General features: G+C 43.3%; 1 protein-coding gene across 4 annotated transcripts in view; it reads left to right on the top strand.

The window, feature by feature from the left end:
• Nucleotides 1–23,600, top strand: part of mbtps1 (membrane-bound transcription factor peptidase, site 1) — a 181,022-nt gene that overhangs the window by 122,036 nt on the left and 35,386 nt on the right. For all 4 annotated transcript variants that reach the window (XM_068049631.1, XM_068049632.1, XM_068049629.1 and 1 more), the window contains exons 11-13: nt 3,976–4,137; nt 14,228–14,372; nt 18,487–18,675. In XM_068049631.1, coding sequence (XP_067905732.1) covers nt 3,976–4,137; nt 14,228–14,372; nt 18,487–18,675 — 496 coding nt within the window. The remainder of the gene's footprint in view (nt 1–3,975; nt 4,138–14,227; nt 14,373–18,486; nt 18,676–23,600) is intronic.

The raw sequence follows: 23,600 nt of genomic DNA, 5'->3' as shown, positions 1-23,600 counted from the left end.
CATCTTTGTGGCGTTTTGGCCAGTCAAACTGCTGTCATATGCTGGCTTTGGTCTTTCGTATACCGGCATGTACAGCCACTGTAGTCTCGTGGATCCTTCATAATATTTCTCCCTGGTACCTCTGCGGCACCACTAACTTGTGAACCACTGTCTACGTCTTGCCCTCAGGTCTGTGAGGTGAACTCCATTTCCTCATCAGTACCTCATTCTTTAAATAGTAGCAGACAGGACCTTCCTCTGCTTCACCTTCAGACTGGGCAGCCTGTGCTAACTCTCTCAATACTGGGTTGGCTCGCTGAGCCTCAGCTAGGGAAGATCCAATTAATTCATTCCCTGGGTCTCCTAACTTTCCAAAGTTTTGGACAAGCAGACATCGTGGTCATCTGCCTGCAGTGCCAATGCAGTCTCCTCTGGGGGAGCTGGTTTGATCATTGCTTAATCCACCATACATTCAGGGAAGCTGTAGCAGACCGTCTCCTGTTGCCCTATTTCTCTGACCTCCTGTGGTCTTACTTTCACTACTCGGGGGGCGCTATCACCTTCACCCCCGCCAGATCATTACCTAGGAGCAGGCCAACCCCGTCCACAGGCAAACTAGGGACAATCCCTACAATCACCGGTCGCGAAACTAGGTCGCACTCCAGTGCACCCGGTGTACAGGTACAAGCATACGTTGCCCTCCAATATCATTCACCACCATTTTGGTGTTCATTGCACTCTCTGGGAGAGAGGTCAGGCCTTTTCCCAGTAAAAGGGATCTGGTGGCTCCTGTGTCGCTGAGAATCACCTGTGGGCTTGCTTGCCCCACTCGAGGGATATGGGGTTACTTTCTCTTCAGATACAAATCCCTGATGACCTTCAGGAATCCTATTTAACTTTTTTCCTGCACTAACTGTAATAAGCTTCCTGGGTTGCACCCTTACTGCAGTCAAAGCCACAGCCCGTTCCATGGTTTCCATCAGGCCCTCGTCTGCACTAAGCGGGTGTGCCTTGATTTAGTCCTATTAGTTTCCCCTTTTGTTTCCAGCAGTCAGCTTGTAAATGCCCTGCTTTATTACAATGGGAGCTCACAGGTCTCCGGGTCTCACTCTTGCTCGCAGCAACTTCCTTTTTGGCTGGAGGAAGGCCCCCTATTTCTGCTGCTTTCCTTTCTCTTCCAGGACTACCTGGGCAAATATCACCACCTCACCCTATGTCCTTTTCGGGTTTGTGGGGGTGATCAGGAAAGGTTCTCCCCTGGAAAACCGTCTTATAAATGAAAACAAATTCATCGGCCAGAACAGCTGCTTGCCGGGATCCCTGAACCCACTGCTCCTTGACATGGGTTTTTATTGAGAATGGAAGAGAGTTTTTAAATTCCAATAGCGGAATTACTTTTCTGAGTCTCATAGCTGAGCTGTATTTTTAAAGCCCTCAGCCTCTGGTCAAAAGCCTGTTTCTCTCAAACTCCAGATATGTTTGGCTTGCTTTTTGAGGGTTCTAAACTTTGGCGGGAGGCTTCGGGTAATAATTCATATGCCCCAAGGATAGTATTTTTGGTCAGTTCATAATTTGATGAATTCTCATCTGGCAACAAGGAATAAACTTCATGGGTTTTCCCAGTTAGTTTGCTTTGCAGTAAAAGAGACCAGGTCTCAGCTGGCCATTTTAGCTGCCTTGCCAGTTTTTCGAAGGACACAAAAAATGCTTCCATATCCTCCTCATTGAATTTTAGAATTAGTTGAGCGAGTTTTGGCAATCGTGTATCCAGTCCTGAAATGTGCTCTTCCATATTGGCCATGCTTTCCCTAGGGTTACTCTGTCGCCGCCTAGCTAATTCAAGCAGTTTCAACTCTCGTTCTTCGCATTCTTTCCAGAATACACACTCTCGCTCTGTGTGGCGCGCGCTCCTCAAATTCAAGTTTCCTCAGTTCTAATTATATCTTTGCTGACAATACCCTGTCAGATTCTGTCAGATGGATATACAACGCACCCACGCTAGCATGCACGCGTGATACATGCAAATAGGGACAGAAAGCAAAAGAAAAGATAAATAGAACAGTTTGAGGCAATATCTTGTTACTGTTTTTTGAACTCGCTGTAGTCCTTGATTTAAGATATGGTCTTGTGTTTTGTGGCCCAGTATTCGGCTTAAACCTTGTTCATGGAGGAGACTGTTCTGTTTGAGTTTGTGATTTCACAAGATTCAGTTCTATGGGAAAGAGATGAAGTCAGGCAAACAGGCGAGATGTTCTCAGTCCATGAGCACACGATGCTCTGAGTTCCAAAATCTGTTTTTCCAGTTTAAAACTCCCATGGTTGGCCAGCAGGTGGTCACATGACTGACTGGTTCACCAGGTCTTTTTCTGTGTATTGGACGCAGGGACTGGCTCCCTTTGTTTCCACATTGTCTGGTACTATGCAAATGTCTTTCCAGTCAGGAACTTGCAGTTTTTAAGTTTTTTTTTTAATGTTCACGTGGTGAAATAATGTATGCCTCAGTCTTGGCAGTATGTCTAAGATCGAAAGACCAAAAGTCTGTCTGGGAAACAAAGGATTTGCAGAGTTGATGGGAAAGTGGTGTTGAGGCAGAAGATCAGCCATGACCACATTGAATGGCAGAGTGGGCTCGAGGGGCTGTGCAGTCTATTCCTGCTCCTATTGCTTGTGTTCTTGGGTAATCTTTCTCTAGGAATCCTGCTTTAAAAAAGTGTGTAACAAAAGCTTTGAATGTGATTCTTAATTTTTTAATTTATAGTATTGGTTCCTGTACAGTTCCTTTTTCATTTTTATGCCTCTCGAGTTCAATTTATCCTTGTCTGTTTTGAGATCACTGGGATCTCCTCAGAGGGTAGTCAAACTGCCTGTTTTGTGCCTCCGCACTGTCACTTTTTATCTAGTGCCTTGGATTGGTTCTAAATGTGATCAGTCTCTTGATTTTCCAATTATTTGGAGAAGCATCTGGTCTTTTGCTCAGTGTTTTCCCTCAACATAATTGTTTAGGAACTTTTATGTGGGAAAACAAATCCATATTCTACAACACCATGGCATAAGAAGTTGGAACACCCATGTGCTGCCACTTATGGTACTATTTAGTTATTTACTGAAGAGTTTTCAAGATTTTATCTTTTATAATTAGCTTTTAAGTCTTGTATTGAATAGATGTTTGGGCAAGCCACATTGTGGATTGGTCAAACATTAGTTTGTGCCAATGTTTGCTGTTCTTTTGAAAGTAGCTTTACAGCCTGGAGTTAAACTAATAAGTTACTAGAGATATGAGAAACGGATACCGGATTTAGATTGCAGTTGCTACTGGTATGTTTGTAAACTAGATAACCTGTTTTAAATTGGGGCTGGTTCTGGTTCAAGAGTTGGTACAAACCTTCCAATGAAATTTGGTTTATTTTCATGGCAGGGTAATGCAACTGATCAGAGGTGTAGATTGAAGCAGTATGTTATAAGTCCCAGTTAGATGCCTGCATATTTGAAGTGTTATTCCCATTACTAAAGTGGTTACTTGCTTCTAAAATCCCTCAAATAAGATTCCCTTCTTCACTTCTTATTGGTCTAAGTGATTCTTGACCCACTAGACTGTTAAGTTTCACCAAGTATCATTTATAGAAACTATGCAAGAAATCTTCAACGACCCTATTCTTGCTTGCTGGACTTCGGAAGTGTGCATTAAAATTAATTAATAAATAAGTAAGGTTAGCTGACCTTGGACAGTTGGTTGCATTGGCTTGTTCAAATTCACTTTTTTGCAGTCTTTCAGATTACAATGTTTTTGATCCATTTGATCATTCAAAAGAATTTTTTCTATGGTTAAAGGAGTCCCTGTGGCAAGTGAAGTGGAAATTTGACTTGGTGGTGAGGAAAATGGTTATCTTCTCAGCTAATTGTTTTTTTTTGCAATTTGTACAAAACTCCAACCCGTTTAATCAGCTGAATTCCGTTGAGTTTCTTGTGATGAAAACTTGCTTTCTGTTTCTTTGTTAGCACTGTGCAGCACCGTGAGATGGTGAATCCAGCCAGTATGAAACAAGCATTGATAGCCTCTGCACGCAGACTGCCTGGAGTCAACATGTTTGAACAGGGTCATGGCAAGCTGGATCTGCTGAAAGCATACCAAATTCTCAAAATCTACAAGCCTCAAGCCAGGTGAGAGCTGTGGTGGATGATGTACTTTTTTTTTCCTCTCTAGTTTCCTCATTTCTTGTGTTGAAGATAGTGATGCTTGCTAGGGAGTGCTTTTGAGTACCAGCAGCCCTACCTTGAATACCTTGACCATTTCTCACTCGAGTGTTGTAAACAAACTTGACTTTAATGGCTGAGCCTGATTTAGTCACATGTATATTGTTGACATCCAGCCATACCTTTTTCCCTAAGCCTTTGACTGCCTCTGTGCTGTCTCTTGGATAAGTCATAACATCATCTTCAGCCCCTACCACAACCTCTGCACCCTAGCCACTGATGCCATCTGTCTCCACAGTCACCGTCTTAGGCCAAACTGCAACATTGGTACCCTGTTTCATCCTGAGCTGAGCTTTAAATCTTGACTGCTGACATCCAACTCTGCACGATTGCCTGCCTCTGTCCAGAGGAGACAAAGGTGTTCATAAGGATTTTAGCAGTAGAGCACTTTATTCAAGTTGCACAAGTTTTTTTTTTCTAAAGTTAAATCCCTCTTAAAATACACAGTTTTAGGGAACTTTTCCAGGTACTGCGTGATTTGGGATGTTAAGCAGAAGTTACAGCACAGACAGAGGCCATTCAGCCCATCATGCCTGTGCTGACCCTTTGAAAGTGCAGTTGTGCTTGGTCCCACGTCCCCACTAAGTTCCTCATCCTCAATTATCTGTCTATCTCCCTTTTTAAAATTATTTATGGAATTGGCTTCCCTTCTCTTTTCAGGTAGAGCATTCCAGATCCCAACAACTGAGCGAAAACATTTCTTCTCTCCCCTCCAGATCTTTTGCCAATAATTTTGAATCTGACTTTGAGTTATTGATCTACTTTCCAGAGGGAATAATCTATTCTATCATCTTAACTCTGTTAGGTCACCTTTTAACCTTCTCTGTTCCAAGGAGAACAGTCCTAACCTTTCCAACTTCTGTGTCCCAACTGAGGTCCCTGATAACGTCCTAATACACCACCTCTGTACACTCTCTCAAGCCTTTTTAGTCTTTTCTGAAGTGTGATGCCCAGAGTTTTTCACACTATATTCCATCTAAGGCCTAACCAGTGATTTATAAAGTTCCAGCATGATCTCTCTGCTTTTATATTCCATTCCACTATTTATAAACCCAACTAACCCATATACTTTTTAACCACCTCATCAACTTGACTTGTCACCTTTTTAAGAATTTGTGTATATGGCCATCAAGGTGTCTCTGCTCAGCTACATTTTTCAAAATTCAGCCATTTATAGCATTGTCTTTCCATATTAGTCCTATCAAAGTGCACCACTTCACACTTCTCTGCATCGAATTTCACCTGCCATGTTTCTGCCCATTTCACCATCCTGTCTATGTAATCCTGAAACCTGTAACTGTTCTCATCACTCTCTACTACTTTGTCAAATTTCATTATCAGCTACACACTTGATGATAATTCTGCTCCATACACCGGAATCTGTCATTTATAAAAATTGAAAAAAGTAATGGACCCAAAATTGACCTTTGAGGAATACCACTGCAAACCACCACCTAGTCTGTAAAACATTCACCTACCACCACCACCCTCTGCTTCTTGTCATTAAGCCAATCTTGTATCTGTACTGTCACTTTCCCCTTCATTCCATATGAGCTTCCTTCTTAAATAGGCCTCCTGTATGGCACTTTGTTGAATGCTTTCCAAAATTCCAAATATACAACACCTACTCCACTACCTTGATCAATCTTCTCTGTTAGCTCATGAAAGAATTCAATCAGGTTATTCGGGCACAATTTACCTTTTAATGTCCATGCTGACTCTCCTTGATTAACCCATACCTTTCCAAAGAAAAACTTGTTTTGTCCCTGATGGTGGTTTCCAATAACTTTACTGCCACTGATGTTAGGCTGACTGACCTATAGTTTCCTGGTTTATCCCTATCCCCTTTCTTGAGTACTGGTATAACATTAGCAACCCTCCTGTTCTCTGGCACTACTCCTGTATCTAATGAGGATTGAAACATTTTGAACAATACCTCTGATATTTCTACCTTGCTCTTTGAACAACCTACGATGCATTCCATCTGAATTGGATGACTTATCTTTTTAGTGTATATTCTGTATCTATTACTATTCTGTCCATAATTTACTACTTTTAGTCTAACCTTCACATCGTCTGCTTCCTTTGTGAATACAGATGCAACCCCTCATTTACTTACTTTAGTCTTTACACAAAGCTTTCCCTTTAGGTCCTTTTAATAGGCTCAACATTTTCCCTAGCTAACCGCTTACACTTTATAGTTTATAAAATGTTTTTGGGTTCAATTTAATGTTGCTGCTAATCATTTCTCATAACCTCACCTGTGCCTAGGATTAACTTTTTCAATTAACTCCTCTACTATCCGTATTATTCTTGGTTATTAACTGAATCTTGTTCTTCACATTTGTCATTAGCCTCCTTTTACTGTTTTATTTTAACTTATTTCCTGTTTTATCCAGGGCTCTCTTAGCTTTCGATGCTCTACCTTTTCCCTTCAAAGGAATATGCCTAGTTTTACTAGAATTATCTCTTCCCTGAACATCTTCCTTTACTCCACTCCAGCTTTACCTTGCAACCGTCTTTTCAAATCTACTTGTGCTCTGTCCCTTTTTTTTTTCCTACTTGAAATGAGCTTTTCCCCAGTTGAGCATTTTTACCTTTTTTGATATTTTTTTGGTCTCTTTCCATAATTACTTTTAAACTGAATTATGTTGTGGCCACTGTTCTAGCTGGATGATCTCCTACTGTAACACACTCCACTTGCTCTAATGCTCCAACATCATTCTTTTGCGGTTCTAATCTTTTGCTGTCCCAGCTGGAAGCTGAGGCTGGTAGCTTTGCCACAGATGGAAAGAAGGATATCTGTCATATATAAATTCTTGTATCTGGTTGAAGATTGACGATGTGAATTGGGAGCGAGTGACCTGCTTTGGCCTTTTGGCTCCAGGCTAATGTATTGTAGACCGATCAGGCGAGTGAGAAAAATAACATTATCAAATGAGCAGGAGGAGATGGTAGCGTTATTGGGGTGCCTTGAACATAATGGTTTGCAATAAGAAAGCTATTTACTTTGGATAGTGAGTACAGCCGACATACATACAATTTTCATAAACCTTGATCGAGGTTAAAAATTAGCAACTTTTTTTTTCCTCACCGAACTGAATTCCAGAGAAAGTAATTGAATCACAAGACAGTTATGGGTCAACAAGGCACAGTTATGGCTCATCTTAGTTCATTATTTCAGAAAGATCCAAAAAATCCTATTCGCATCCAGTTGTTTCTTACAATAACAACTTGTATTTATATTGCGCCTTTAACGTTCCAAGGTGCTTCACGGGCATTTCTAAATTAGGGAAGATAACCAATAGCTTGACCGGACAGGTAGGTTTGAAGGAGCATCTTAAAGGAGGAAAGTGAGGTAGAGAATCAGAGGTTTAGGAAGGGATTTGGAGAGCTTTGAGCCCAGGCAGCTGGTCTACCAATGGTGGAGTATTTCAAAATTGTGAGTGTTCAAGGACAAAATTGGAGGAGCACAAATATCTTGAAGGGCTGTGGAGCTGCAGGAGATTCAGAGATTGGGTTGGGCTAGGGGGAGGGAGAGGGTGGATGGATGAGGCCATGGAGAGGTTTGAAAACCGGCAAGAGAATGTTAAAATGGAGGTGTTGGTTAACTGGGAGCCATTGTAGGTCGACAAGCACAGGGTGAAAGGGACTTGATGCGAGTTAGGACACGGACTGCACAGTTTTGGATGAGCTGAGGGTTATGGAGCGTAGAATGTAGGAAGTTGATCAGGAATAGTCATGTCTAAAGTTAATGAGGGGATGGGTGAGGGTTTCAGCAGCAGATGACCTGAGGCAGGGGCTGAGTCAGGTAATGTTAGAGGTCAATTACGGAAAAGATTCTAGGGTTTTGAACCATTATATTTCTTAAATGTTTATTCCATAACTTTGATCACTTAGAGAAGAATTTCCTTGCCAATACTTAACTTTTTTTTTACTGGCTTAAATCAGTATCCCCTTGATCCATTCCTGCAATTAATTTAAACAATATTTTAGATTTATCTTTCACATTCTTTGTACACCTCTATAAAATCCCATCTCTGGAACCACCTTTCCAGGATTCATCCCAAGTTTCCTTATTCCTTGTAACTCGATCGTTTAAGACCTGGTGATCAACTTTATGGTTGCCTCCAATTTTCAACATCTCCCTCCTGTCTTGGCGGCCAGAGCTGGATACAATACTCGAGGTTCTGTCAAACCAGAGTGCACTATAGACTTGAACTACATAACCAATACAGTAGAATACAGCATTCTGTTGTCTTTGTTCTGCACTGTATGGACATGCTGAGTGTCTGTCTGTCAACACCCCCAGGTCTCTCTTTTTTGATGGCATCATTCATGGATTACGTGCATCCCTTGCTTTTCTTTCCTCAATACAGTCCTTTACATTTTGTTAGCATTAAAATTTATCCACTGTTGCTTACCCAATTTAATATTTTATTCAGTTATTTAATTACTGCACTGCTTTCTCTGATTCCATTATTAACATCTTGAAAAGGAAAATCAAAAGTACCTGTTTAGGAAGAGAGAAGATGATCACAAATATTAACACTGCTTACTTTTATTTTGTAAATTAATATGGGAAGGCTCTTAGTGGCCTGTAAAGCAGAGGTTATGAGGAAGTCTATGATGGAATAATCATGCGTAACCCCGGAGTGGAGCATGCTTAATGAGTCAATGGTATTTTCTCAGACCAGACTTCTGTAAGTTATAGAGGATCACTTTTCCAAAAGGGAAAACTTCCTAAAAGGGTCAGTGGTCCAAGTGATTTTATATCCCCACCCTGTTCCTGTAGGTTGTTCCAGCTGCTGTCAATGTATCTGCTGTGTGTTGGCCATGTGAAGTTAAAGGATAAGCTTGATTATTAAGAATTACACCATGTAACTGACAATGCAGTATATACTATAGTGCGAGTTTTCAGTTGTCTAGGTTGTGCCTTTTGGGATGTGTTCTAGGAACTAAACATTTTTTGTATTACTACTTCCCTACCTGCTTAAAAGGCTTCTGAATATCTATCTATTCGACCATGGATTCAGTTGTTCCTAATTTGTTCACACTAGGTCTGTTCTGCAATGTGCCAAACCTTAGGATTATGTTAAACATACCATACAAGTGCAAGTCTTTGTTCTTACTGAGCAATTGGTCCAAAGAGCAGAGATCGGTGGCATGCCTGTACTGTGCAGATACCAATCTCTTTTGAAACATTAGGTATCTTTGAATTAATAACAGATGCAAAAAGTTCTTTGTTGTGCAGATGTCTGTGGATCTGAACTAAACACCAAACTGTTATTTGTTTGTGGCAGAACCTGCTATGTCGAGCTGCACTATTGTCTTGTGAATGTGACTGTTCACTTACCTGGATGAGTGCAGCTCCAACAATACTCAAGAAGCTTGACCGCATTGAAGACAAAGCAGCCCTCTTGATCAGTATCCAATCCACCACCTTAGACATTCACTCACTCCACCACCAGTGCACAGTGACAGCAACTCACCAAGGCTCCTTTGACAGCACCTTCCAAACCCACAACATCTACCACCTAGAAGGACAAGGGCAGCAGACACATGGGAATACCACGACCCGCAAGTACCCCTCCAAGTCCCTCACTATCCTGACTTGGAACTATATCACTGCTCCTTCACTGTCACTGGGTCAAAATCCTGGAACTCCCTCCCTAGCAGCACTGTAGGTGTCCCTACACCACTTGGACTGCAGCAGTTCAGGAAGGTGCATTAAGAAATAGGAGCAGGAGTAGACCATATGGCCCATCGAGCCTGCTCTGTCATTCAGTACGATCGTGGCTGATCTTGGGCTTCAACTCTACTTTCTCGCCTGCTAGATTCCCTGAGAGATCAAAAATCTGTCTATTCCAGTGTTAAATATATTCAAGGATGGGGCATCTGCAACCCTCTGGGGTAGAGAATTACAATGATTCACAACCTTTTGAGTGAAGCGATTTCTCCTCATCTCAGTCCTAAATGATTGTCCCCTTATTCTGAGACTATGCCCCCGGGTTTTAAATTCCCCCACCAGCAGAAGCCATCTGTCTACCCTGTCCTCCTTAGATTCTTAGATGTTTCAGTGAGATTACCTTTCCTCCTTAACTCAAGAGTATAGGCCCGATTTACTCAGTCTCTCATCATAGGACAACCCCCTCATCCCAGGGGCCAATTAAGTGAACCTTCGCTGCACTGCTTCCAGTGCAAGTATATCCTTTCTTAAATGTGGAGACCAAAACTGCACATAGCACTCCAGATGCGGTGTCACCAAAACCCTGTACATATTATTTTTTCGGGGGATGTGGGTGTCCTTGGCTAGGCCAGCATTTATTGCCCATCCCTAATTGCCCTTGAGAAAGTGTTGGTGAGCTGCATTCTTGAACCGCTGCAATCTTTGGGGTGTAGGTACATCCACAGTACTGTTAGGAAGGGAGTTCCAGGATTTTGACCCAGGAATGGTGATAATAGTTCCAAGTCAGGATGGTGTGTGGCTTGGAGGGGAACTTGCAGGTGGTGTTCCCATGCATCTGTTGCCCTTGTCCTTCTAGGTGGTCGAGGTCGTGGGTTTGGAAGGTCCTGTCTAAGGAGCCTTGGTGCGTTGCTGCAGTGCATCTTGTAGATGGTACACACTGTTGCCACTGTGCATCAGTGGTGGAGGGAGTGAATGTTTAAGGTGGTGGATGGGGTGCCAATCAAGCGGCTGCTTTGTCCTAGATGGTGTCGAACATCTTGTGTTGTTGGAGCTGCACTCATCCAGGCAAGTGGAGAGTATTCATCACACTCCTGACTTGTGCCTTGTAGATACTGGGTAGGCATTGGGGAGACAGGTGGTGAGTTAATCACCGCAGAATTCCCAGCCTCTGTCCTGCTCTTGTAGCCACAGCATTTATGTGGCCAGTCCAGTTCAGTTTTTGGTCAATGTACCCACGGGATGTTGATAGTGAGGGATTCAGCAATGGTAACGCCATTGAACGTCAAGGGGAGATGGTTAGACTCTCTTGTTGGAGGCGGTCATTGCCTGGCACTTGTGTGGTGCGAATGTTACTTGCCACTTCTCAGCCCAAGCCTGGAGATTGTCCAGGTCTTGATGCATATGGACATGGACTGCTTCAGTATCTGAGGAGTCAGGAATGGTGCTGAACATTGATGATTGCACAGTGAGCATCCCCGCTTTTGACCTTTTATGATGGAGGGAAGGTCATTGATGAAGCAGCTGCAGATGGTTGGGCGTAGGGCACTACCCTGCGGAACTCCTGCAGTGATGTCCTGGGACTGAGATGATTGACCTCCAACAACCGCAGCCATCTTCCTTTGCACTAGGTATGACTCCAACCAGCGGAGAGTTTTCCCCCTGATTCCCATTGACTCCAGTTTTGCTAGGGCTCCTTGATGCCATTGTCAAATGCTGCTTTGATGTTAAGGGCAGTCATTCTCCCCTCACCTTTTGAGTTCAGCTCTTTTTTGTCCATGTTTGGACCAAGGCTGTAATGAGGTCAGGAGCTGAGTGGTCCTGGCGGAACCCAAACTGAGCATCATGAGCAAGTGCCGCTTGATGGCACTGTTGACGACCCCTTCCATCACTTTGCGATGATTGATTGAGAATAGACTGATGGGGCAGTAATTGGTCGGCTTTTTGAGCACAGGACATACCTAAGCAATTTTCCAGATGCTGGGTAAATGCCAGTGTTGTAGCTGTACTGAAACAGCTTGGATAGGGGCGTGGCTAGTTCTGGAGCACAGATCTCCAGTACTATTGCCAGAATATTGTCAGGGCCCATAGCCTTTGCACTATCCAGTGCCTTCAGTCGTTTCTTGATATCATGTGGAGTGAATCGGATTGGCTGAAGACTGGCATCAGTGATGCTGGGGACCTTAGGACACCGAGATGGATCATCCACACGGCACTTCTGGCTGAAGATTGTTGCAAATGCTTCAGCCTTATCTTTCGCACTGATATGCTGGGCTCCCCCATCATTGACGATGGGCGTATTTGTGGAGCGACCTCCTCCTGTTAGTTGTTTAACTGTCCACCATTCACGACTGCGTGTGGTGGGACTGCAGATCTTTGATCTGATCCATTGGTTGTGGGGTCGCTTAGTCCTGTTTATCATATATTGCTTCCACTGTTTGTTTGGCATGCAAGTAGTCCTGTGTTGTAGCTTCACCAGGTTGATACTTCGTTTTGAGGTGTGCCTGGTGCTGCTCCTGGCATACCCTCCTGCACTCTTCATTGAATCAGGGTTGGTCCCCTAGCTTGATGGTAATGGTAGAATGGGGGATATGTCGGGCCATGAGGTTACAGATTGTGGCTGAATGCAATTCTGCTACTGCTGATGGCCCACAGCACCTCATGGGTGCCCAGTTTTGAGTTGCTTGATCTGTTTGATATCAGTCCCATTTAGCACAGTGGTAGTGTCACACATGATGGGTAATCTCAATGTGAAGATGGGACTTTGTCTCCATAAGGACTGTGTGGTCATCACTGCTACCAACACTATCATGGACAGTTGCATCTGCGACAGGTAGATTGGTGAAGATGAGGTCAAGTAGCTTTTTCCCTCTTGGTTCCCTCACCACCTGCCGCAGACTGTCTAGCAGCAAGGTCCTTTAGGACTCTGCCAGCTTGGTCAGTCGTGATGCTCCCGAACTGCTCTTCGTGATGGACAATGAAGTTCCCTTGCTGCCCTCAATGCTGCTTCCAGTTGGTCTTCAATATGGAGAAGAACTAATTAATCAGCTGAGGGGAGGATGGTAGGTGGTAATTAGCAAGTTTCCTTGTCCATTTTTGACCTGATGCCATGAGACTTCATGGGGTCTAGAGTCAACCTTGAGGACTCCCAGAGCAGCACCCTTCCAGCTGTATACCAATGTGCCGTCACCTCTGGTGGGTCTGTCCCGCTGGTGGGACAAGACGTACCAGGGATGGTGATGATTGTGTCTGGGACATTATCTGCAATGTGTGATTCTGTGAACATGACTGTCAGGCTATTGCTTCACTAGTCTGTGGGACAGCTCTCCCAACTTTGGCACAAGCCCCCAGATGTTAGTAAGGAGGACTTTGCAGGGTCGACAGGACTGCAGCAAGACTTCTTTATTCCTGTACTCCAATCCTCTTGCAATAATGCTAGCATGCCACTTTCCTTCCTAATTGCTTGCTGTACCTTGTGCTAACTTGTATTCCTTGTACATGCACACCCAAGTCTCTTTGAACATCAACACTTCGTTTCACACCTTTTTAAAAAGAAAAATCTGCTTTTCTATTCTTACACCCAAAGTGAATAACTTTACACTTCCCTACATTATACTCCATCTGCCAGCTTGTTTCCCACTCAATTAACCTGTCTATATCTCGTTGCAGCCTCTGTCTTCCCCACGACTTACCTTTCCACCTAGCTTTGTATCATTAGCAACTTGGATACGTTGCCCTCTGTCTTGTCTTCTAAGTCATTAATATAGATTGTAAATAGCTGAGGCCCCTGCACTATTTACTTCCTGCCAACTTGAAAATGCCCTATTTATGCCCACACTTTGCTTCCTGTCTGTTAACTAATCCTCCATCCATGATATATTACCCCAACTCCATGAGCCCTTATCTTGCCTATTAACCTTTTGTGTGGCACCTTATTGAATGCCTTTTGAAAATCCAGGTATACTACATGTACTGGCTCCCCTTTATTTACTCTACTAGTTACATCCTCAAAAAAACTCTAATAAATTTGTCAAACGGGGTTTCCCTTTAATAAAACCATGTTGACTTGTTGTAAGTGCATTGTTAAGACTTCCTTAATAATGGATCCCAGCATTTTCCCAATGACTGATAGGCTAACTGACCTGTAGTTCACTGTTTTTTCTCTCTCCCTCCTTTCTTGAAAAGGTGGTGGTGAGTCCAGAGGGCAATTTGGAATGATCAATAAATGCTGTCCTGGCCAGTGACTCTCATCCTGAGGACAAATAAATAAAACAATTATATTCTGTAATTGCCAACTTTGTTTCCTTTCAGTTTGAGCCCAAGCTACATTGATCTAACTGAATGCCCGTATATGTGGCCGTACTGCTCCCAACCCATTTATTGTGGAGGAATGCCAACTATCGTCAATGTAACTATCTTAAATGGCATGGGTGTCACTGGTAGAATTATTGACAAGGTAAGCATTGTTACATGATGGTGATAATGATGTGGAATTTACAAAAATGGCTGAAATGCCTTTTTTTGTCCTGTTGACGGGTAGTACTGATATATCTGATATTGGGACTCATTTCTTCAGTAAACACTGTACAAAATCTATCTGCATCTATCACTATGCAAAACCTGTACAACAGCAATGTGGGTATTAGTATTCTTGACATTATTCTTGTAGCCACGTTCCTTTTTTTATTTAGTAAAATAAAACTGGTGCACAAGAATAGTATGGGGTGAGATGGCATGGTGCATCTCGGTACAAACTCTCTTGTGCCATATGTTTTGAGATTGTTGCCTATCCCTCAACAAATCTTCAGATTGGAGTTAAATTACTTTGCGGGGAATCTGTTGGAGCTCCTGCTTTTCTCCACAGTAAGGGAGAATCGCTGCAGGCTACATATCTCCTAACAGCTGGTTTCAAAGTATCTTTGGCACAGGTCTAAGGGCAGGTTAGTTGTCTCCTTGGCCCTGGGAAGTGTATCGTGTAAGAAGGAAAAAGAACAAATATATTATCGTGGAATGGAATGCAATATCTGAATACTTCAGAGTTGAAATTGCAGTTTAACCCAATGAATACACGTTATACTTTGTAGCATAAGAACCGGATTGATTTAGCTTCTGATGTAACTGAGGATAGAAGGTAGGGTAATAAACAGCCCACACTAAATTCCCACCATTTCCAACTTTATTATCCTAATTGTAGAGCTCTTCCCTCATTTTCTTTCCCTTTAATCCATGGACTCCCATTGCAAAGCAGTCTGGTCTCTAGATTTTCTAACCCAATAGAATTTTTAAATAACTAGGGTAATTAAATCAAAAAGTACAGAAAGCAAAATGACTTTGCTTGAGGGTGAAAATGTGAAATCCTGATGCTCATATTAAAAAAAAAAAATGTCAAATGTGCACGACATTCACTCCTGTTTAGCTCATCCACCTGGGGAAAACCTACAGTACCCTTAATCACAACATCCTGCTATCAAATTCCTGGTTTTGCCTCCACAACCTTGCCTGACAGTCCATTTCTGAGATAAAAACAAGAAATGCTGGAAATACTCAGCAGATCTGGCAGCATCTGTGGAAAGAGAAGCAGAGTAAACATTTCGGGTCAGTGACCCTTCTTCGGAATCCTTTTCGGAGTCCATTTCTGAGTGCTGATTGCTCTACAGAATTGATTTCCTGACATCAGTCTTAAATTTTCTTTTATAGCAGCTTGAATCCATGCTCCTTTCCCCTACTGTGATAGTTTATTTGGATGCGGTGTCCCTTTCCTAAAGTGTTATCATCTTTTAATGTCCTGTTAACCCCTCCAAGGCTGAAGAGCTCAAGGTTGTTAAATCTTCCCTCCGTAACTGAAGACTCTGATGCACTAAATCACTACTTTTCTACACCAATTCCATATTTAAATGTGCTTGTGTGTCTCGTTTTACTAATAGTAGACACCATACTAAAGGTGTGCTCTGAGCAGAGCACAGTACAGTTTCAGAATAACATTTGATTTAGTAATAAAGTTGAGCGGCCTTCTTGCAGTTCTCTTCTGTTGGTGTTCAAAAGTTTAATTTCTTTCTGTTTGGATGACAGCAGAGACCTAGAGATTATTTGGCAGAGAGATTTGAATGTTTCTATAGCAGGGATGTCCAGCATGTAGCCCGCCCATTGAAAATCGGCCATTGGCTTCTTCCAGCCCACCAAAACTATCTGTGACCAACGGCTGCATCTCCTTTACTGATGCGGTGGAGATGCCGCACTGCGCAGATCTTCCTTTATGAAGATGGCGGACATGCTTCTGTACTTTTTTTTATGTTCTGGCTCTTTTGTCAAGATGGTGGCTGAGCTGCATGTCTGCCGGCACTTCCCGCCTAAACTGCATTCCCAGTGTTGCCTTCTAGGCCTTGAGCTTGGGCCCCGGGCACTTCATCTCCGCCACAGTCACCGAGGAGAATCCTCCTGAGGAGGCAGCAGGACCTGGGGGCAGGGTTCTGGGCTAACCAGGCCCGGGGAGGAGAGTGGGGGGTGTCACAGAGTGGCAGCGACACAGACACTGTCAGAGGAGACAGAGAGAGAAGCGCAGAGAGGGAGACAGACATGCAGTGTGTGATCATTCCTGACAGGCCGACATCTATCCGGAATACTCCGCATCACTACATCAAGTGTGCGGGCAGACATTGACCACTTCTGCAAGAAAAAACAATGCCAACTATCTCACTAAATCAGTGTTCAGCATAGTGATGACAAAGAAAATTCATAATTTAGTCTCATTTAAAGCTTGTTCACAAAAATGCACATTTTTGTGGCTTTGATTAATAGTAAAATAAGTTTCTAATACCTTTTATGTTTCAAACATTTGCTCACTGGACCCCTATTTAGGACAATAATTATAATACGGCCACTAACGTGACAAGGTTGGACACCCCTGTTCTGTAGCTGCTAATAACATGAAAGAAAGCAAGTGGCCTACATTAGATCTTGCTCTGGAGGTAATGTCCTGGAAAAAACATTTAGGATTAACTCACGCAAGAGATTGAAAATGACGGCCATCTCCAATATTTTAAATGGATGAGTGAATATAGAACTGTGCAAAGTGAGCAGGTGTGGCACAGTGCTGGTGCTCTCCTTGTTAATTCAGAGCCATGGTTTTAAGTTAGACTATAATAGCTGGGATTTTACGAGCTCCCCTGAGGCAGGGTCGGAGGTGGGAGGGCATGGAGAATTGTGACAGGTGGCGGGGTGGGGCAGAAGGGCAGAGGGATCTTCCTGGGGGTGGGATAGGCTGATGATGGTCTTCCCGTCCTGAGGCCAATTGATGCCCTTAAGTGGCCTATTCAGGGCCTCTTCGCACTGCTGCTGGGATCTTATCAGTGGCGGGGGGTGAGGGCGCCTCCACCACATTGGGAGGACGCCTTGTAAAACGAGATGCCCTCCCTGGGGTGGTATGGATCCCTCCAATCTGGTCAATGTGTAGCCCACAGAAGATCCCTCACCTGGAACAACTGGACTCCACACCCCGCACCCTCCCCCGGACTGAACGACCCCCAGCCCCACTTGCCGGGGTCTACTGGACTGGCCCCAACATCCTTGCCTGACACCTACCTCTGTTCTGGTTTGGCATCACTGGGCCTGGGTCTGTGGCTACTGCTTCTGGTGGTGCTGCCAATACTGCTGAGCTGCCAGCCCTCTGGCCAGCAGATAGTCATAGTCATAGGCATAGTCATAGAGATACAGCACTGGAACAGGCCCTTCGGCCCACCAAGTCTGTGCTGACCAATAACCACCCATTAATACTAACCCTACATTAATCCCATATTCCCTACTACATCCCCACCATTCTCCTATCACCTACCTACACTATGGGCAATTTTAGAATGGCCAATTTACCTATCAACCTGCAAGTCTTTGGCTGTGGGAGGAAACCAGAGCACCCAGCAGAAACCCACGCGGTCACAGGGCGAACTTGCAAACTCTGCACAGGCAGTACCCAGAATTGAACCCAGGTTGCTGGTGCTGTGATGCTAACCACTGCGCCACTCTCAAATACTAAACATATTATAAGAAAGTAACAGTGCCCCAGAATCTTTTATAGCCACCTGAGGTTCAACATATCATCTGACAGGCAGCACTCCCTAAGTCCTGCTCTGGAGTTTTTAAAAGTTTTTTTTTAAGGTCTTGGAGGAGGGATTCCTGTCCCTTTTTGAAGTCTTTAAAGGAGCAAGCATCCCACCTCCTTAAAAAGGACTCAAAGACTGGAGGATTGCTCCCAGGGTGGGGGCATGAAAAGGTGGAGGCGAGGTTCTCCCCGCTTTTTCGGCCTGGAGCAGAGAGCCCCGCTTCCAGCACAAAATGAACCCCAATAAGTGCAGAAAACTTTTAGCTCCATACTTGTTTCATGTACCTTGTCGAGGGATTTAGTGTCGGGGCTGCCTCTGGTTGGAAATTATGGCTACCTTTTGCATTTGGTGCAAAGCTGTTTAAATTCTCTTGGAAATCTCCTTTTGCCCTCTTTCTCCAGCCAGTGTTTCATTAATAGCTGATGTTACTTGTCAAATATACACAAGGCTTTTTACAATTCTTTTTTTTTTTTCTAGCCAATATGGCAGCCATATTTACCCCAGAATGGAGACAACATAGAAGTTGCTTTTTCCTATTCCCAAGTCCTCTGGCCTTGGTCTGGATTTCTAGCTATATCGATATCTGTCACCAAGAAAGCTGCATCATGGGAAGGCATTGCTCAAGGCCATGTGATGGTTACTGTTGCCTCACCAGCTGAAAATGATGTAAGTATGTCAGGTGAATGGTTTTTCTTGTACTTGGTGTGTTATAAAAATGAAATATTGTATAGATTCAGGAAGTTATGCCTTGTACTTACCTGCCAAACTCACTGGTGCAGCAGCAAAAATGAATTAGTGATGAATGTCTAGCAATATACCAGTAAAACGAACTCTCCTGCAGGTGAGTGAGTATGTAACAAACACTTAATGCTTCTCTATCCCCAAAGATCTCTTGAATAAGTTGTGATCTGGAAGAGAATGCCCTAGCCGCTAGCCTCTATAACCACTTCCTCCACTAATGACACATGTTGGCTGTATGATCTACAGGATGCACTGCAGCAACCCTAAGCTTACTTTGGAAGTACCTCCCTTCCACTGTGACCTGTACCATCGAGAAGGACAAGTGCAGAAATGTTGTGGGAGCAACATTATAATTGTATTAGAGGCAGTTCTGAGAAGGTTCACTCAACTCATTCCTGGGATGAAGAACTTATCTTATGAAGAAAGATTGAACAGGCTGGGCCTTTACCCATTGGAGTTTAGAAGAATGAGAGGTGATCTTCGTGAAACATAAGATCCTGAGGGGTGTTGATGGGTGGATGTTCCCTCTCATGGGGGAGACTAGAAATAGGGGATACAGATTAAAAATAAGAGGTCTCCCTTTTAAAACTGAGATGAGGAGAAATTTTTTCTGAGGGTTGGTAGTCAGTGGAATTCTCTTCCCCAGAAACCATTTGAGGCTGGGTCATTGAATTTATTCAAGGCTGAGTTAGATAGATTTTTGAGAGTCAAGGGAGTCGAGGATTATTAGGGACAGACAGGAAAGTGGAGTTGAGACCACAATCAGATCAGCCATGATCTTCTCGAATGGCGGAACAGGCTCAAAAGGACCGAATGGCCTACTCCTGCTCCTATGTTCCTTCCTAGCTCCATTTATATCCAAGTCACACATCATCTTGACTTGGATATGTATCACTGGGCCAATATCCTAGCCCTATTGAACTACTGCAGTTCAAGGAGAAGGCTGATGACCATTATCTCCGGGCAACTAGCGACAGGCAATAAATGCAGCCTTAACAGTATCACAATGCCCCAAGAACAAAAATAAAAGTTGGAGTCGCTTGTTGCTATGTTACTTTGGTTGGAATTTTTCACATGGCAGACGGGAGCCATCCACTGACCAAAAAGTCGGTGGCAATCCTGCCTCCACCGGGCCTGGGGATCCAGTCCGGATTTTACGCTCCCCAGGCCCTTAATTGGTCTTGGGTGGGACTTCCAACTCCTTTTGAGGCAGGAAGTCCTGCCTAATGGAGCTGCTGGCCAATCAGCAGGAGTGGTAGCCACTGCTGGAACTGCAACCCAGCTTCCACATGATTCAGATGAAGAGGAAGAATGGCCCCGGAAAAGGGTAGGTTTTTGGGGCCTCGCTGGGGGTGATGAGTTGGGTCCTGGCGAGGCAAGGGGGGATCGATTGGGGGGAGGGGGGGTGAGGGCGTGTTGGGTGTTGGGGTGGTTGGGGCATCAGGAGTGGCCCTCTGGGCACAGGATGCCCGATCAGGAGGGCCTCTTTCTTTTCTCCCATTAAGAGGCCACTTAAGGGCCTTGATTGGCCAAGGGCAGATGGGCCATTTCCCGCCGCCGCCCCGCGTAAAATGACGGAGGCGGGAGTGGGTTGGGAAGGGCCTCCCACTCCATTTTAGTTTCCCCCCCCCCCGCCACCAGCCCACTCTTCTGGTTGGGCGGGGGGGGGGTGGGGGGGGTCTAAAATTCCAACCATTCATTTTGTTGTGTTGCCTAGTAACTCCTCATAGGTTGTTGTGATGCATGTGTTGCAGACCAAATTTTAATCTTGACTTCCTGAGTTGGTGAGTTTGGTCGGCTGAAATGACACCAGCTAGTTCTTAAAATAGTAGCACACTGAACTGGGGAGAGAAAAACGTCAGCAGAGTCCTCGCAAACTGTGCTATTGATACTTCTAATACTTTGGCAGCAGCAATATTTGGTGCTTGAGAGCCGACATGGAAGAATTATAAGCAATAAATTCCATGGATCCAAACTCCATTTCTGTCTTTTTATTGTCTTGCCTTGCAAGCAAAATAATGCAAGAGTTGTAAGATGCTCCACAACCCATAAACCAGATTCAACTCTGAGAGACTGCTTTTTTTTTTACCAGCAACCCTATTTTTGTACTTTTTCGTAAAACTAATTCCAGTTGGTGGGACACACATTCGTTGTATTTTTGATCAAATATTTAATCATTAACCTATTTTGGTTCACTTTAGCACCGGATATTTATGGTTAAGTGAGTACCTTGTAGAATGTGTGTAAATGTGGGACGGTTGTCCCTAGGTATTGTCACCTTTTATTTAAGTCCTCTGTTTTTAGAGTCTCCTACAGAAGTTACTTCACTTCAGAATAATTTATTGTATGTGAAGCACTTTGAATTTCTAGATTTCTCCAAACCTATTTGTCCATATTGATGCCAATTTTTACATAGAGGGAAAGGAACAAAAATAAGCCATTCAGTCTTTTGAGTCTATTCCGCCATTCAATTCCTGGCTGATCTGCACCACAACTCTCTCCGCCTCCATGTCCTTACCTAATGAAAATTTAAGTTGATTCTTCATCCACAGTCCTTTTGTGAGGTGGGGGGGTGGTGGTGGCAGGGATAGAATTCTGTTTTCACAACCCTTTATATGGAAATAATGCTCTGCTTCACTCCTGAATTGCTTTGCTCCAGTTCTATGGTTGTGCCCTCGTGTTCTGGATTCCTCCACTAGAGGAAATAGCTTCTCATTAACAAGTCTTTTTATTGTTTTAAACACTTAATTAGATCATCCTGCACCTTCTGAACTCAAAGGGATACAGGCCAAGTTTATGCATTGTGTCCTCACAATTTAACCTTTGAAGCTCCATTATCTATTGACAGTGGTGATGTACTTTGGGTCTCAATGTTGCCTGTGGAGCTTTGGTACTCAAAGGGTTAACTGTATTCCGCAGCTTGCCATTTTGCTTAGTTTAGTTGGCAGTGCTTTCTCCTCTGAATCAGAAGCTTGTAAGTTTAAACCTCACTTGAGATTTGAGCACAAAGTAGGCTGACATCCAGTGCAGTATGGCGGGGGTGTGATGGGCACTATACTTCACAGGAGGCATTAAACCAAAGTACAGTGTTTCTGGTCATATGAATGTTAAAGATCCCATTGTACTGCTGGAAGAAGAGTAAGATGTTTTGTGTCCTGGCTAACATTCCTTTAACCAAAACCACAAAGATAATTCATTGAGCTCAATTTGGCTGCTTGATTTACCTACCTTATTCACATTATTTCTAAAATTTGCACTTGAAACACTTTAAAACATTTTTGACAGATGGCATTAGTGTCAGGCAAACCCTCATCTGCCTGAGGCACACATTATTTCACCACATGAGCATTAAAACTTTAAAAATTGCAATCTCTGACTGGAAAGACATTTCCACGGTAACAGACAATGTTGAAACAATGGAGGTTGTGCAGTTGCTCTTCAATACACAGAAGTGGTCAGACTAGTTTTAGTCACATGGCTGGGGCAGAGAAATTTGAGCATCCAACAAGGGATGTGAAGAGACTGTTCCATATAAGGAACTAGTCACATGACTAGCCTGTTAAGCACCCTGGGAGCTTTTTGAATTTGAATTCCTAGACAAAGGGTTTTGAGGCAGCTGTGTGCTCTCCTGGAACTAAGAATGCCTGCCTCTCTGCCTGCCTGCCTATCTCTCAAGGAACTGAAACCAATGAAGACACGTGAAACTCAAAGAGCTAAAGGTTTGCCATGTGAACAAAGTTTTAAGATTATTCCTGGGCTCCAACGAAATGCAAGAATATAACTTCAGTCAAGGACTACAGTGAGCTCGAGAAACAATAACAAGATATTACCTCAAACTGTTCTTATCTCTTCTACTCTTTTCTGTCCCTATCTTGCATGTTTATATTGCATGCGCATGCTAGCATGAGCGCATCGTGTATCCGCAGGCGTGAACCTTATTAGAGTGAAGTTTAAGGTTTAATAAATTTCATCTTTAAACCAAAGAAAGCCTGTTTGTGCTCAGTCATTTGCCTGATAATTGGAAACTGAACACGGATTCACAAAAAGGGGAGCTGAAAACAGTGTTTAAAATTAATAATTTATTTCAGATTTCCAGCATCCGCAGTATTTTGCTTTTATTTGTGTTTAAAATTAAACCCTGTTACAATGAGAGCAGGTGGAGACAGCAAGAGACCCCCCGCTAGACACATTGTTATATAAATGCAATTTTTTGGCTTTTAGTGGATGTCATTTAGGATGCAAGGAAGTCAGTTTTTTGGAAGAAAAATTCCATTTGTTACCATCCAAACGGCCACAAATTAGAGGAAGATAAAATTATATCTATCACTAATTTGGGAACATTCAGAAAAAATTAATTTGTGGGTTAGCTTTAATCCACGAGTACTGATGAGTTTGATGTAATTCCAGGCCATTTCTTTCCTCAAAATTCTAATCCACTGTAAAGCAGCGTCTGGACTCTAAACCTTTGAAACGGGATTGACTTCCTACAAAGTCTCTCAACCTTCCATGTTGTCTTCTCTTCTCTAGCTGCTGGAGTGAAGATGGTTGACTCGTGTGAAACAATGAACCAATCTGAGATAGAATTTGGGTTGTCATGGCTTTATAATACGGAAACATAATATTGACATTAACTTTTGATCTTGCTTGAATTTCTTCCAAGTTGTTGCCATATATTAGATGGAGAAATGCAGCAAAAATGTACCAAAAAAAATTACAGAAGCAATGCATAAATGAGATTAGAAACCAGAATGGAGAGCAACCAAAAAACTGTACTAAAGAAGCAAAATGAAGGCAATAAATTCGATGCAAGATTTGTTTTACCCTATTAGATAAGGCAGGGGAGATGAGTT

This window comes from Heterodontus francisci, chromosome 17 (genome assembly GCF_036365525.1).
Source record: "Heterodontus francisci isolate sHetFra1 chromosome 17, sHetFra1.hap1, whole genome shotgun sequence".
Taxonomy (NCBI): Eukaryota; Metazoa; Chordata; class Chondrichthyes; order Heterodontiformes; family Heterodontidae; genus Heterodontus; species Heterodontus francisci.
The sequence above is the reverse complement of the archived record's forward strand: the minus strand, read 5'-3'. Positions and strand labels throughout refer to the sequence as shown.